This window comes from Typopeltis vanoorti, chromosome 25 (assembly GCF_054136105.1).
Source record: "Typopeltis vanoorti isolate ZY-2024b chromosome 25, IOZ_Tvanoo_1.0, whole genome shotgun sequence".
Lineage (NCBI taxonomy): Eukaryota > Metazoa > Arthropoda > Arachnida > Uropygi > Thelyphonidae > Typopeltis > Typopeltis vanoorti.
This window is the reverse complement of record NC_143573.1, coordinates 49,831,533-49,848,907: the sequence shown is the minus strand read 5'-3', so window position 1 is coordinate 49,848,907 and position 17,375 is coordinate 49,831,533. Positions and strand designations below refer to the sequence as shown.

Genomic DNA, 17,375 nt, shown 5'->3' with positions numbered 1-17,375 from the left:
AATCAGAACTCCATGGTGGACACAGGAAGCTAAAGAGGCACTGAAAGAAAAGAAGAAAGCATATCAAAAGTTACTGGCAAATAAGCCAGCTTGTGCTCTTAGAGAATACAGAGACAAATGTAAGAAAGCTAAACACTGTGTAAAACTAGCTAAACAAAAGTAATGGGAGGACTTTGGCAAGAACATAGAAAATAAATATTAAGGTGGCGGCAAGATATTCTGGAGGTTGTTGAAGAAGCTCAGAAATGGAGGAAAGAGTGCTGTAAAAGGAATTAGAGATGATAAAGGTGGCATGAAAACTGGAAAAGAAGATATCCTTGAAGTATGGAGTAATTACTCTTAAAAATTGCTAAATGAAACAATCAGTGATGGCACAATAGTAAAAAAATACTGACCAGACATGCAATCAGGAATACTAAGTAGAAAAAGCCATCAAAAAGCCCGAAAAGTGGAAAGGCAGCAGGAGTAGATGATATTCGACCAGAAATACTCAAGTATGGAAGTATATAAGTCTTACAGTGGCTGCACTGTAAGAAGTTCAGAAGGCCTGGACAGAGGGACAAATTTCAGATGATTGGAATACAGCACTCATAGTACCCATATATAAAAAGGAAAATAAAACTGACTGTGAGAATTACAGAGGTAATTCTCTACTGAGTGTCCTGGTAAGATTTATGGCAGTATACTTGAGAAACGGTTGAGAAGGATTGTGCAAGAGAAGCTTGGCCAAATAGGGCTGTCAGGATCAGATTTCCACTTAAAGACAATAGTTGTGCTTAAGGGTCAAAGCTGTATAACTGAGAGGAGACCTCCACATAGCCATCAAAGGAATGCGGAGAACCAACCAGGGCTTCTGACCTAATGTCCAATCCTCGCCTTCTCATGGTGCACCCTGTTGGATATCTACCTGGATACTGAACAAACAAGGATGGGCTGGCAATTTGGGATTTAGCTGACCAAACTGTATTCTTATTGGCTTAAACCAATATACAAAATGATAGTACAACATGACAAATTTCATGCCGGCTGGGGCGTTGCCCGGTTAAACAAGGCCCCCGTTGTTTACGCCAAGGAACCAGGGCGAACAGCGAAAAGTCAGCTACTAGAACAAATCTGAAAGCACATCCCCAACTCAACATCACCAGAGTTAAAGATCGGTACTATCGACATAAGAAGTCTGAATGGCAAAGAAATGGAGCTAGCTGAGGAATTAGATAAATACCAGATCAACATAATAGGTGTGACCGAAACGAAAAAGACAAAAACTGGTGAGATCTTTCTGAGCAATAAATACAAAATGTTATATTCAGGCAATGAAAATCAAGGAAAAGAAGGAGTAACCATAGTATTCAACACAAAATACGAGGCTCACCTACTTGAATGGCAGGCGGTCTCAAGTAGGGTGATGTGGACAAATATCAGAATGGGGAATTGGACAATGAGACTAATTTGTGCCTATGGTCCCACAGAAGAGTCTACTAAGGTAGAAGTGGAGGAATTTTTTAATGCTTTAGAGAAAGCAACTAACACAATGAAAAAGGAAAAGTTGGTCCTTATTGGGGATCTAAATAGCAGAGTAGGAAATGATTGTGAGACATTGGGAAAATTTGGAGAAAAGAGCAAAGCTAATAATAATGGCAAATACCTGTTGGATTTCTGCTCAGGACATGGACTGGTTATTACTAACACCATGTTCCAACATAAAAATGTGCACAAATTTACATGGAGAGAAGAAGCAAGGAATAAGTAAAGTCTCATAGACGATGTTATTATTGATAGTGATGTTTTCTCCCTGGTGCAGGATACCAGAGTGTACAGAGGATTTGAAATTGGAAATGATCACTATTCAGTCTTGAGCAGGATAAAATTGAATTTCAGATCGGAAAGAATAACATGTAAGAAAGTTTTAAAACGAATAAAAGTTGAGCAGTTCTCAGATGCGAACTGTAGACTAAAATACACAAACATTATTTAAGAAAAAATGAAACAGTTTGTGAACAGGAACCAAACCTTGGAGATTCAGTGGCAAGACTTGAAGAAAACTCTGATTGATTCAGCCAGAGAGACATGTGGTGAGATAGTCTGCAAGGATAGAAAAATCAGAACTCCATGGTGGACACAGGAAGTTAAAGAGGCAGTGAAGGAAAAGAAGAAAGCATATCAAACGTTCCTGACAAATAAGTCAGCTTGTGCACTTAGAGAATACAGAGACAAATGCAAGAATGCTAAACACTGTGTAAAACTAGCTAAACAAAAGTGATTAGAAGACTTTGGCAAAAATATAGAAAATAAATATCAAGAAGGTGGCAAAACATTCTGGAAGTTGTTGAAGAAGCTTAGAAATGGAGGAAAGAGTGCTATAGAAGGAATTAGAGATGATAAAGGTGACATGAAAACAGGAGAAAAAAGATATCCTTGAAGTATGGAGTAATTACTTCCAAAAATTGCTAAATGAAACAAGCAGTGATAGCACAGTGGTAAAAAACACTCAACAGGCATACAGTCAGGAATACATATCCATACTTGAAGATAGAAAAAGCCATCAAAGGCTTAAAATGTGGAAAGGCAGCAGGAGTAGATGATATTTGACCAGAAATGCTGAAGTATGGTGGTATAAAAGTCTTATAGCGGCTGCACTGCATAGCTCAAAAGGCCTGGACAGAGGGACAAATTCCTGATGATTGGAGTAGAGCTCTCATAGTACCCTTATATAAAAAGGGAAATAAAAGTGCATGTAAGAATTACAGAATATTTCTCTACCGAGTGTTCCTGGCAAGATTTATGCAAGTATATTTGAGAAACAGTTGAGAAGAATTGTGGAAGAAAAGATCGGTGAAGAACATGCTGGATTCAGGCCAAATAGAGGCTGTCAGGATCAGATCTTCACTTTACGACAAATAGTCGAGAAAGCATGGGAATATAACAAAGATCTGTATTTAAGTTTTGTCGATCTGGAAAAGGCATATGACAAGGGGCCAAGAGAGAAGCTATTCAACACGCTACAGTTATATGGTGTCAATTTGACATTATATCAAGCAATACTTAGTCTTTATTTGAGTTGTAAGTCAGCAGTTAGAATTAAAGGAAGTACAGGAAGATGGTTTAATGTTAAATCTGGTGTGAGACAAGGATGTACATTATCCCCTCTGTTATTCATTATCTATATGGATCACATTATGAAGGAAAGTGGTATTAAACATATCAGAATTAGATGTTAATGCCAGCTCTTTGCTTTATGCGAATGATGTTATACTTCTAAATAAATCTGCTACAAGTTTGCAAGATTCCCTGACTAAATTGAATAACTGTTGTAATAGATATGGTATGAAGGTCAGCAATAAAAAGACAAAGACAATGAAAATAGGTAGAATAGTTGAAAATGTCAACTGCAATGTGAATGGAGAACCTGTGGAACAAGTAAAACATTTCATCTAATTAGGTTCAATTTTTAGTGAAGATGGTAAATTAAATATGGAAATAGACAACAGACTCAACATATTAAAAACGAGGATATCAGGAAAGAACTTGATGTTGTCAGCATCCAGGAATGCGTTAGCAGAGCTAATCCCAGGTGGTATAGTCACTTTAAACAGAATGGGTGAGGAAAGATTAGCAAAACAAGTGTTCTCTGCCAGATTGGCAGGAAAACAACCCAGAGGAAGACCAAGATATAGATGGATTGATACGGTATAATGTGCCTTAGACGAGAGAAATATAAGATCTGATAATGATAATATTCGCGTCTTGACAAGTAATAGACTGATTTGGAGGAAAATTGTAGATATCAAGTTAGTAATGATGTAAATTTTTCATGCAGTACTATCATATCCTGTACACCCATTCAGGGTACATGTCAGGAATTTGATGATGACAAATAGTTGAGAAATCATGGGAATATAATAAAGATCTGTATTGTAGTTTTGTAGATCTGGAAAAAGCATGACAAGGTGCCAAGAGAGAAGCTATTCACAATGCTACAGTTGTATGGTGTGGTGGGGCATTATATCAAGTAATACTCAGTCTTTATTTGAGTTGTAAGTCAACAGTTACAATTGAAGGAAGTACAGGAAGATGGTTTAATGTTTAATAATAAAACTTTATTATGTGTGAGCGGGGGATCGCCAAGTGAAAGTGATCCCCCCCTCCATAGAAAATATGAAATGTACATGTACATTTCATATTTTCTTTTAATCTTTATTGATATAATTTCAGGACTAAAGAATTTAAATGTAGCCTTTGAAATATTTCTGAAAGCAAAGGACGTAACTAAATGTATTACCGTTCAAATCCTATTTATGCTGGGTATTCAGCATTCATATTTAGCTAAAAAGATGAGATATTTTTGCTAAAGTTTTAACAATTAATTATGATATTTGAACAACATTAATTACTGAGATGTCTGGAATGATTACTTTGAAAGACAAAACAGTAGTAGAAAATATCCAAGAGGAATGCAAACAAGAGTACATATCTCAGGCAGGAAAAAAACTATCAAAAACCTGAAATGTGGAAAAGCACATGGAATGAATTATATTTGACCAGAAATGCTCAAATATGGAGGTATACGAGTTTTGCAGTGGCTGTACACCAGGGCTAAATTCCAGATGACGGGAGTAGATCTCTTCTGGCTTCCATCTGTGAAACACTAAATAAAGCTGAATGTGAGAATTGCAGAGGAATTTCTGTGTAAATGTGTTTCTGTGTTTCACAGAATTATATTAAACTGTGCCAGGTAAGATTTATGCAAGCATACTCGAGAAGAGGCTGAGAAACACTGTGGAAGAGAAACTTGGAGAAAAGAAGTTGGGTTCAGGTCAAATAGAAGTTGTCAAGATCAGATTTTCATCATATTTTACAGCAAATAGTTGAGAAATCATGAGAAGATAAGGATTTGTACTTGTTATATTCCCATGATTTGTCAACTTACTTGTTTAGGCACAGTTTTTAGTGAAGATGGCAGGTTAAATCTGGAAAGTGGTATTAAACATGATATCAGAATCGGAGATGTTAATGACAGCTCTTCGCTTTATACGAACATGTTATACTTCTAAATAAATCTGCTACAAGTTTGCAAGATTCCCTGACTAAATTGAATAACTGTTGTAATAGATATGGTATGAAGGTTAGCAATAAAAAGACAAAAACAATGAAAATAGGTAGAATCATTGAAAATGTCAACTGCATTGTGAATGGAGAACCTGTGGAACAAGTAAACCATTTCAACTATTTAGGCTCAATTTTTAGTGAAGATGGTAAATTAAATATGGAAATAGACAACAGAATCAACAAAGCTGGTATGGCAGGAAGTCAATTGAATAAATTCAGAAGAAAGAAAGAAATTAGCCAAAACACCAAACTAGCAGTATACAAGACAGTGTTCAAACCAGTTTCAAGTTAAGGATCTGATCAAAGACTAAAGACAACAGAAATGAGATTCTGAGAAAAATTAGGATAGTCAATGGATGGCATCAATGGCAGAATAATTAAAAATTAAGATATTAGAAAGAACTTCACATTGTTAGCAGAGCTAATCTAAGTTGGTTTTGACCATTTAAACAGAATGGGAGAGGAAAGGTTAGCAAAAGCAGGTATTTCATGCCAAGATGGCTAGAAAGACCTAGAAGTCCAAGATCTAAGTGGACCGATTCAGTCAGAAGTGCCTTAGAAAATCAAATTGTTAGATATAGCAATAATGAAGTGCTGACAAGTAATAGACTAATTTGGAGGAAAATTGTTGATAGGAGACTAGTAATACAATGTAAGTTTAATCATGCAGTAACTGTCACAGTCCCATGCACACCTCTTGAGAGTATACATCAGGAAACTGATGACGATGAATCATTCAAGAATAATTACCTTTCTTTCCTGTCTTTCTTCCCTTGTTTCAACCCGTGTTGGTGGTGGAGTATCCTTTGGATCCTAAAAAAAAAGTATGTATATTGTACAACCATATTAATACTTATTTAGGAACAAATATTAATGTTGAATGATAGTTTGTTTTTGACATATTAAAAATCACTGAAAATAACTAATAATAAGTGAGGATAATACAGTGGATAACATATTTCATAATCATAAAAATATGTATACACTGATCCACTGAAGCATTTTATGATTCTCTATATGTTTTTGTTTCCACAGTTCTATAGAAAAAAAAGTGAATTTTTTCTGCAATTTCTTTTAAAAATTGCAGAAATGGAATGCTCTTGCAATCACAGCACTTCCGACTCATTTTAAAACTTTTTCTCTTGCACAGGTTTTAGTAATTGCTTTTAAAAAAATGTCCCGGGTCAACAAATTCATTAATGAGATAGCAGTAAATTCCATAGGATGGCCAAAAAACAAAATGAATGAACTACTTACAGGCATAATGTATTCTTTTTAAAATTTATTTAAAAATTAGTTAATAGATCTGAATGTTTTAGATATAATGACAAGATTAATGAATGGGGCTGCCTCCCCTGCCCCCCTTTTTACCCAAGTTTAATTTTGAAAGATTAAAAAGTTGAAATTCTTCACAGGTAAGAAACATAGTAATGTAAAAAGAAGATGATGTACATCAATAGGAAATGAAGGATTTAATTTGAGAAGAGATAGAATACTAAACCAGATGTTTTAAGAAAAAAGACAGGATCTGAATTAAACCAGGTCCAACAAATAATGTGGAAAAAAAAAGTGACCATAAAAGCAGTCATCTGCTTTTACTGATGATCAGCATCCTACAAGTTGATAGAAGCTGTATATTGTATATTGAATATGATATCATCTGACCAAAAGGAGTAAACTGTTAACACTTACCTCTGACATTGCTGTGTTCTGGCTAATTATACCATCATGCCATCAGAACAAATATAGGAGTCTTTCTTTGTTCAAACCATGGCAATGAGCAATTTCTTTGGAGGGATAAATAGCTTTCTATTAGCTATTGACAGACATGTGTTTCAGGTAATTATGTCATCAGCAAAATAACACACAAGATCCTCTGCAATTTTTTAAATAAAATTTCAATTTCAACTTTATTCCATCTCTCTGTCTCTCACTAACTATGCCACAGAACACGAGTGCACTTTTAAGTTAACTTGTACTTCCATGCTTCTGCTTTGGGTGACATTTTTGCAGTTTGGACCTTTCTACTATCAGGTTTGCACACCTCCTTGCTCCAAAAAAATAGCAAAATACATCATAGCTCTCATTCATTGACTTCACACACTGAAACACAGACACTGACTGCCTATTTCTTTCCAATGGCTAAAATTCACAGACAAGGTACTGAAAAACTATCCTCCAATCCCAATAAGATATTAAGGCATCCATTCTGTTACATTGAAGGTTTATCATACCCAACTTTGACTGTAGCTTTAAAAAACTCTAGAAGTCTCCTTCCATCCAATTTGAAAGTGAGTCATTTCTTTTCTGAAAGATGAACTTTATGTGCTATCCCCCATTCAAGAGTTGCTCTTATGTTATTTTATGATCAAAAAAAGCAGATCAATAAATATATACTTACAAGAGCATTCAGATTACATCAAATGTTGGTCTGGTTGCCAAGCTGATAGTCTCTCTGCTCTACTGCCACTGCCAACAGGCAGTGGGTTCAAAGCTTACCATCTAATCAATGGTTATGAAGCTCTGCTCAATAGAGACCTGTATCAAATTGAAAGCATACCATATTATGTCTCTAGAATGGAATTTCCAAATCCTTAGCTCATCCATAGCAATTTATTGTGAGTAGGTTTTGCATCATCACCAATTACCTATCATAGATTTTAGGCCTGTTCCAGTCTCATTCCATTGCTTTCTTGGTCTTCCAATTCTTCATTTTCCATTTATTTCATATTTGTATAGCATTTTTGGCAGTCTGCTACTGTCAATTCGATTTAGATGTTCTAATCATTTTGGTTTATATTTACTTATATAGTAATTAATTGGTATGTTCAGAAAAGTAACATTTTTTTTTATTTGTTTTGTGGTCCTACTTGGTATATCCAGCTGTTTTTCTGAGAAATTTCAGCTCTGCTGTTTGAATCCGTTTTTTCATTCTTTTTTATGGTCCATGCTTCACTTCCATATAATCGTTAGTTTAGACAGGACATTATATAGGTTGATTCTGATATGTTTTTGTAACAGGGATGGCTTAAATATTTAGACAGGACATTATATAGTTTGATTCTGATATGTTTTTGTAACAGGGATGGCTTAAATATTTAGACAGGACATTATATAGTTTGATTCTGATATGTTTTTGTAACAGGGATGGCTTAAATATATTGTTTATTATGCCATGTAGTTTAAAAAAATTTGATATTTTAATGTCTATATCTTTTTTATCTTCATATCATAAGTCACATCTGAAATATTTGAAAGTATTTACTTGCTCTACTATTTTATTCCATATTGGACTCTCTCTTTTGAAAGCCATTACTTTTGATATTTCCACATTACATTGTTCTAAAATTTCATTTAATGATTTCACTGATCACTGTAGATCACCTTCTGAAGTAAGGCAATTAATGTGAAGTCATTAGCCTCTACATACAAGTAGCTTAGTCATGAAAATACTTCACATGCAAACTTTGTTTACTTACACTTGGATAAAGAATATAATTTTTTTGGCATCTTTAATTTAATCTTCTGATGTGGCTAATACAATTTGATCATTTGCAAATAAGTATCTATTTGTGATTTATTTCTATACCAAATGGGTTATGCTGTTTCCAGATTGTTATAATTTTATTTATATATTTTATCTAGTAAAAATGTAAAGGTGATAAGGTAGATCCTTTGCCACACCCCTCTTGATATACCTTCCCATTCTAATTTGACTGCTATTTAATTTCCTGTATCCATTTCTTAAAGAGATTGTAAGAGTTGGTTTGGTATATTTAGATCAATTAATATCTTATATAATTTGTCTAGTAATTTTATCAAAGGCATTTTTAATAATCAATGAAGGCCATGTGTTTCTTTTTTATTAATAATTTTAGAGTGAAAATTGAGTCTATGCAAGATTGGGCTTTTCGGAATACATCTGTTCTAATAGTCTGTCTTCTATAACAATACTGTTTAGTATTGTAGAAGACTAATAATATTCCTGGATAGATTTTGTATCATTTAGCAGACTAATTCCCCTATAATTATGCGGTCATCTTTATTTCCTTTTTTTTTTTTGTTACAAATTGGGAGAACTAGTGCTCTTTTCCGAGAATCTGCATTTTTGTAGTTCCATGTTTATATTACCTTCTCCTGATGTTTTCCTATTTTTCCATCTTATTTATTGTATCCTGTTAAATCATTCTTTGTGATATAAATTTTATGGAAATTTAGAAAAATACTTCTTTATTACTGTCAGTTCAGAGATTTTGAAAATAGTTACCAGTTTATCTAAATCTATTGTTTGTATTTTTAACCTTTTCTTTTATTTCTTTGTTCATGTATTTTATCATTTTATAGGTTTTTAGTTGTGGCTTAGATATATCCTTTGCTAATTATTTACAAAATTGTTCCATCTCTCTCTCTGTTTTTCCTTATACCACATTGGTGGAACTGTACTCCAGGAGATTGATGAGGCCAGGGACTTGGGAGTGTTGGTGAATAGGGAGATGAAGTTTAGGGGGCACATTGCAAAAGTAGCTAAATCAGCTTATCAACTCACTTGGTTGTTGAAAAATACTTTGGCGAGCAGAGACAAGCAAGTTATTGTACCTCTGTACCGAGCCTTGATAAGATGATAGGCGAGTGACCAAGATGATAGCAGGTCTATGGAATGAACCTTATGAGAACAGGTTGAAGATTTGTGGGTTGCAGAAATTAGTTGATAGGCAGAAAAGGGGAGATATGATTGAGACATTCAAATTGCTAAAGGGTTTCTATAGGATTAAATCAGAGGATATTTTTGAGATCAGGACTGGTGGTGGGAGAACTAGGGGATCCCTATGGAAGCTGGGCAAGAGTGTGGTTGGCAAGGATGTTAGAGCTGGGTTCTTTACTTTTAGAGTGGTAAATGAATGGAATAAGCTGCCAGAGTCTGTTGTGGGTGCTATGACGGTGAGTGAGTTGGAGGCAAGGTATGATAGATATTGTGAGAATGTCGTATAGTTGTGTGGACATGATGTTTAGGGCCTCCCCTCGATGAGTCTAAGGACTCCCTGGAGTCGGCGTAATAATAATAATAATAATAATAATAATAATAATAAAAGCTGTGCTCTTAAAGAAATCCACGGAGCTCTAATCGATTTAAACAGAACATAGTAACTATGCCAAATCTTATATCACAACTGCTGTAACAGCATAATGCCATCAAGCAAGGTGGTTATATAGATACCCCAGGAGCAATCTGTTATAACTCCTAGAATTAATGATTTAAGCAAGGTTTTAAATAAAATAAATTTCAAACAGAATTCTGTCTGAATTTCACTAATTTTTAAGAACAATATTTAACAAGTGGAGATCCATTTAATATATAAAAAGACTGAGCTAAGTTATGGATACCACATTCAATGCTGAACATTAGGTGTAGTGCTATTACTTTTTTGGTGCGACAGCAAAATTGTGGCTGAGATTTAGGGCACTAACAGTAGCTTCATGAAGCTTTTTTGATGACAGTACTGTATGAAGATGTTTAACTCGAGGCACAGGTTTAAAATCCAATACTGAAAGAAGTATATATTATTTTTAATCATCTCTCGATACTGTTTCACTCCATTAAGCCTCTAACACAAGCTAACTCATTTCCATGGCTCTTTATATTCATTATTTTATCAGTTAACAACCACTCATCATTTTAAGCATAACTGGAAGAACGTGTACCCTTAAAGTGAAAAAGAACTAAGTTTGATTCTTGTCGTGCTGAGAGAAATCTTTAAGTGACCATTTCTCAATTGAGGGTGAGTTAGCTAATCTCATGTGGAGGTGGCAGGGTTCATTTCTCCTGAAAACTAGGGATTTTCATCCTGCATACAGGGAAATCAGACATGAGCACACAACTATATATATATTAGTGGTGGTGAGTGGTAGATGGTGCTGTGTGTTAATGATGGTAGCGTCATGTAGTTGGAGGGTTGAGTGAGGAAGATGGAGAGTTGTAGTGGAGTGGTGTGCCCTTCCACGATGAGTCCTTGGAGGTGTCACATAATAAGTTTTCTATATATCAAATCATTAGCAATCTCATAGATCTAGTTTATTCATCATTCCTCAGTAGCGTACTCTTATTTTTCTGTTAAGCTATGAGAACAGATTAAGATTATGCAAAAAAAAAATAAAACATTAAATAATAATGATTTGATATTTTAAGGTCACTTGTGACATAAAGATTGAATAATATAAGCACGCAAACACAAGAAAGATATTTAATTATCCAAATATTTCGGTCTGAAAATTGCAGACCATCTTCAGTGGCACTACAAGAACAGTTTTAAAAAAATACAAGGTGAAATACTAACAATATTTAAATGATCTATTGTTAGTATTCCACCTTGTATTTTTTAAACTGTTCTTGTAGTGCCACTGAAGATGGTCTGCAATTTTCAGACCGAAATATGGCTAATTAAATATCTTTCTTGTGTTTACGTGCTTATATTATTCATTAAATAATAATAACAAAGCGATAGAAGAGTAGCATGCACTTTCAACAACAGGACTAACGTTGACACATTTTTCAGAAAAGTATATTACTAAATTTAAGGTTGCCTCTACATAAGTACATTAAATAAAACAAACTAAGAATGATTAATATCACCACAGTTGCAAATCACACGGAAACTACACAGCTAAGTAAATGCGAAAACTTGATTCAAAAATGAAACTTTTTATGGGAACATAGCATACAGTTACTATAGTAGAGTTTGCACAAATTACATGACATATATAAAGTGTAAAACGATTAAATCTTACCTCAAAACAATGGATATAAATTCCGCACCCACTGTAGCCCTGGGTCTTTTTCTCGTGAGGTAATTTGTCTGGTGGTGGAAGATAAGGAATTGGATCGCGTGGAGCAAATAAAGCTAATAAGTTTGGTGGTAAAAACTGGGTCATCTTAAATAAGTAACCCACTTAGATATTATTTACTGTTCCACGAGTAATTAACAAATTCAGTAACACTTTCATCCAAATAACTCTCACCACAAAATACCAAATCACACAACGCATGCACAATGAACAAACGAAGAAATGTAGTGTGCGCGCACATCTATGTATCATTCCGCGGAGAGAAAAATGTTCGTTAATATATAAAATATAAATCCACCAATAAAATAATCCTGATATTAGTTGCATTTGTTACCTGCTCACGATATTCAGTAAAATCGGATAGCGGATAAAAGGAGAGAAGGAACTCAAACTCATCCAGAATTGAAATAATATTCAGAAGATTATTACACATACAAATACTGCATTTGTATAATAAACTTTGTATATACTAATTTGTATAATCATCGCAATAACTTATAATAATAATAATAATAATAATAATAATAATAATAATAATAATAATAATAATAATAATAATCAGCTAACGCCTTTTTATTCCCGTATATAGGGAGTAGGCGTATAAAATATAAATATAAAAAATGTTCCTGAGGTCTGATAATAATAATAATATATATATAAATATTTTGTGGCAATATATTCTGTAGGTAATAATATTATTATTTTTATTACGAGCAACTCCAAGGAGTCGACAGACTCATCGAGGGAGGCCCTAACATCATGTCAAGAACAACTATTCGACATTCACACAGTATCTGTCATTCTTCGCCTTGAACTCATTTACAGTAGTGGCACCAACAACAGACTCTGGCAGCTTATTCCACTCATTTACCACTCTCCAAGTAAAAAAACCTAGCTCTAACACCCTTGCTAACCACACTCTTGCCCAGCTTCCATGCATGGCCCCTAGTCCTCCCACCACCAGTCCTATGGAAATATGGTACTTTTTTTTTTTTATAAATGATGAAGTGGGGGAGGGGAAAGATGATCTAGAAGCGAGTGTGGAGTGAATATTTTAGACTTAAATATTTCCAGTATATTAGTATAATCATAATATGTCGAGGCGGATATATTATGATTGTTTTAGTAATATATTAAGTGTTATTACACTTAATATTGTGTGTTATTGTTGTTGTTGTTACTGCTGCTGCTGTTCAATGGGCACCATGGAGTCCTAAGACTCATTATGGGAGATCAAACTATTAACATCATATCTATCGTGCCTCTCCTTGACACCAATAACAGACAAAGCACTTGCAACTGACTCAGGCAACCCATTCTATCCATTCACCACTCTCTCTCTAAGCCAAAAAATCTAGTCCTCATGCTCTTGCTAACCAAACTCTTACACAACTTCCAGGGATGATTATTTTTCTGATTCCTCTAGCCTTATAAAATCCTTTAAGTAACTTAAATATTTCCATCATACCATTTTTCGCATCACCCAACTTCTGCGATCTACAAACCCTCAGTCTATTCTCACACTGCTCATTTCACAGACAACTTGCCATCTTGTGTCACTCGCTTCTGGATCTCCCCCCCCACACACACACTTCATTATTCCCACCAAACCCAGGTAACAAGACTTGAGTACAGTAATACATTTCTATTTATAAGGCTTTATAAATAGGAATATTATCTCTGCTTGTTAATGTATTCTTCAATAACCAAGTAATCCTGTGAGCTACCCTGGCTAGTTAACAACATGCTATTTAATCGTCAACTTTTTATCTACTACTACTACTACTACTCCACATTTTCTGTATACAGAGAACTCCCGAATTCGAAATGCTATTCTAATTTATATCCCTGGCTTCATCAATTTTAAGGAGTACACTTCCCTCAATGTCGTACACAGCTTGTAATCTTTATACTTTGGCACAGTATGACCTTTGCTGATCATTCACCAATAAACCATAAATCAACCAAACAAGGAAATCTTTATATCCTGAAATACACAACCTCACACCTTTTTTACCTTAAATTGACATCCATTATGTTTTGACCATGCTGCTATCCTATTCAAATCATCCTGCAACCTCTATACATCACCTTGATTAACAATTATGCTATCTAACTTTGTATCATCACCAAACAACTGAATATCTCCCTTCAAATTATATCCTATATCATTTATGTACAAATTAAACAGCAGTGGTCCAAGCACACAGCACACTACTAGCATACTACCTTTTCCTGGATTCTGCTCCTCCATAAGCTATTCTTTGGTATCTGTATCAGTCCATCAGCTACCTTTTTATCCATGTCAGTAGTTTCATATCCATTCCCATTTGTTGCAGATCGTGTAATAGAGTTACGTAATGCATGTGATACCCTGTCAAACACCTTTGCAAAATCCAGAAGTATCAACTTCTATCCATTCATTTATCCAATTCAGCTGTCACACTATTATAAAAAAAAGCTTATAGATTACTAAAGCATACCTACACTTCACAAAGCCAGGCTGCTCCTTATAACATATATTCTTAATTTCTTATCCATCCATTCCTGAATTATCTTTTTGAGCAGCTTTTTCCTCATAGAGTTTCATGTGCTTACCATGACTCCTGAGATACTGATTGATTTATAATTTTTTATCACATACTTAGATACTAGTTTATGCAAAGAAATCATTTTGCCCTTCTTCCACTCTCTGGGGACTCCAGAGCTGAGACAAACAGCCTAATGGAAGGCATCGCCATTACCCCTGCACATTCTCTTAAAATGCGATCTGATATCCCATCCAATCCCACAGCTGTATTTTCATTCAGATTCTGCAATATTTTAAGTATCTCCAATTCATCAACCTCTGTTCTCACATCAATCCCCGTCACATCTGCCACAACAATATCGTCACGCGGATTATATGCCCTTGCAAAACACCTCCTGGTAGCTCAACAATTTGGTCTGCCTCTGTTACCTGTGTGTAAATATTATATCACCGTTAGGTTTGCCGATGATGACAATGGGTTAAGTCCTGTCGACCGATTTCCAAAAACTCAGGCTAAAACAGTTCTGCCTGCATTTCGTTTTGGAGAACGAAATGCCATTAGAAGACTTAATTCTTTATTATTTTTGGAATATAGAAAAAAAAAGAAATGACAGATACACAAATAATACGAAGTAGAAATGGAAAAGTAGTGAGCATGGGTAAAGAAATACAGATTATGAAACTGATTAATAGAAAACTTGTCACTAGAAACACAGTGAGTTCTTTATGTAGCCAATGAAAACAAAGGCAATTATAAACTAACAATAACTCGAATATAATAGAACCATGCTACAGTGGAAGGGGGGAACTCAATGAAATATTATACGAGACCTTTACCAGGAATAGTATACTCGTGAAAATCATATACGATATTTAATGCCTAGAGACGACTGTGTCCTTGTGTAGAAGTTTGTTTTCGCAGCATTAACTGCAAGAGCTGGATTTAAGGTTTTGTGTCCCCAAAGGTGTAACTCCAAGAGGCACTCCTAATGGTTGAACTTTAGGTTACCTACAGTGAGGCGGAGGTTTCCTTGTAATATGCGGTGCTAAGATGTAGCTTCTTTAGATTACGAATAAATCCCACCCTTGTGTTAGGCAACCCGAAGAAAGAGTCACTGTGCGTTTGATTGTAGTTGTCAACTACAGGAACTTTTTCTATTTATTTCTTTGGCCGGTTCCTGAGTCATTCGATCTTTGGCACAGGAAGCTGGTTATTTTCTCCTGGAAACGTAAGTTTTTTAATCCTGAATTTCTAAATATCGCCCGCAGATCTCACGGAATACTATAAATATTAGGGGTTTGAGCAACGAGATGGTGGAAGTTGTTTGCCATACTCTCCTTCTATTTCTCTTTCTCCCCCTCTCTTGGAGACCTCATTCAATAAGAGATTGGACTCACTATCAGTGAAGGCTTAAAGGAAATCGAAGCTTTTGCCTACTAACTTTGGGGAAAAAAGATGTAAGGATATTATTTTATTTGACGATATGAAATAATACCGGAGAGAATATAGAGAGATGAGTGAAAAAATTCTGAGTACAATTGTAATATCATGAGTCATGAGTTTTGTAAGACCGTTAGATCTGAGGGAATGTGACCAGATGGTACAAAGACATGAAAAAGAATCTAGTACGATTTCTGAATAGGCATAAGCTATGTGCTATGACTAAGTACTTTGAGTTCCAATTGGAAAAAGAGGGCTAAAGGAATCTTACGCAAACCAATGTAATGCACCTTTATCTTTTTAAAAATTATGGACTGTCAGTGGTAAAAGTCTAAGAATTATACCCTATATTCCATAGAAGGTTTGTTATCATTTTTGTGTTTTCTATCCTATTGTTTTAACTTGAAGTGAAGTCGATATTATTGCACTATATAGAATCATCTCATAGTGTTATATCACTAATATCGCATCACTGTGCCATATCAATAGTAAAAAGTTTATGCTGCCATCATTTACACTGATGCATCTCACAAACAAATGCATGAACCACAGACTTGACAACACTATCTTTAATATGCAATGTATATAAAATATTTAACATACAATTCGGGTAAACAATTAAACACTTGTATTAGCAAACAACTTATTTGGAACTAATTTTTTTTTTAATTTTTTCTATTTTAATAACACACATGAAAACCTGTGTAGCTCAGTGAAAGTAGCGCTTGCGGCCTCTTCCCATGGTCGCTCGAAATTAGACTTAGGTTCAAGTCTAATCGTCGACTGGAAGAACTTTTTCTAAGTCTCTTTTCGACCGGTTCTCGAGCTAGTCGATCTCTGGCACGGACAAGCGGGTTTTTCTTCCCGGAAACTCGGGTTTTTCGTCCAGTAAACTCAAGAAAATGGACCGTAGTACCCACATTATTTTCAGAAAGTAACATATCCTGTTAGGGTTAGATAACAACAGATGGCAGCACTTGATCGCCAGCTTCTTCATCGGTGGCTGCCTATAATTAGTGATAGACATGGGCCAGCTATCTCTGATTAGCTGCCGGTGGAGATTGAACTGCCCACTCAGTCTCCAAAAGCTAGATAGGGTATTAAGGCCTCGTCTAGTCCCTATAAGGGAATAAAAGGCGTTAGCTGATTTATTTATTTTATTTATATTTTATAACTGACACATTTCTTATATATGAGCTTTTCCACCCTATAGAAAACATTGTATTTCTGGAGCGCAGGTGTGGTACAATTCAAGATGTTATAAAGAGAAATTAAAGTTTATGTGAAAGAGTATGGTTTTGTAAACAACAATTCATATCTTAGTAGTCTACTTTAATATATTGATAACACTATAACTGAGGTCGATAAATGAAACAGACATACATTAATGTTAATTGATTTTTGAAAAGTGTTTAATATAATTCCACCTAACAGTTTAGAGAAAAAAATTTGCTTACT

General features: G+C 34.8%; 1 protein-coding gene across 1 annotated transcript in view; it reads right to left on the bottom strand.

The window, feature by feature from the left end:
* LOC150092734 (U1 small nuclear ribonucleoprotein 70 kDa-like) overlaps positions 1-12,132 on the bottom strand; it is a 110,569-nt gene extending 98,437 nt beyond the window's left edge. The window contains exons 1-2 of the mRNA XM_090414803.1: positions 11,890-12,132; positions 5,857-5,919 (exon numbers count right to left, since the gene is read on the bottom strand). Of these exons, the coding sequence (XP_090270929.1) occupies positions 5,857-5,919; positions 11,890-12,033 (207 nt within the window). The 5' untranslated portion in view covers positions 12,034-12,132. The remainder of the gene's footprint in view (positions 1-5,856; positions 5,920-11,889) is intronic.
* Between the last annotated feature and the right edge of the window lie 5,243 nt (positions 12,133-17,375).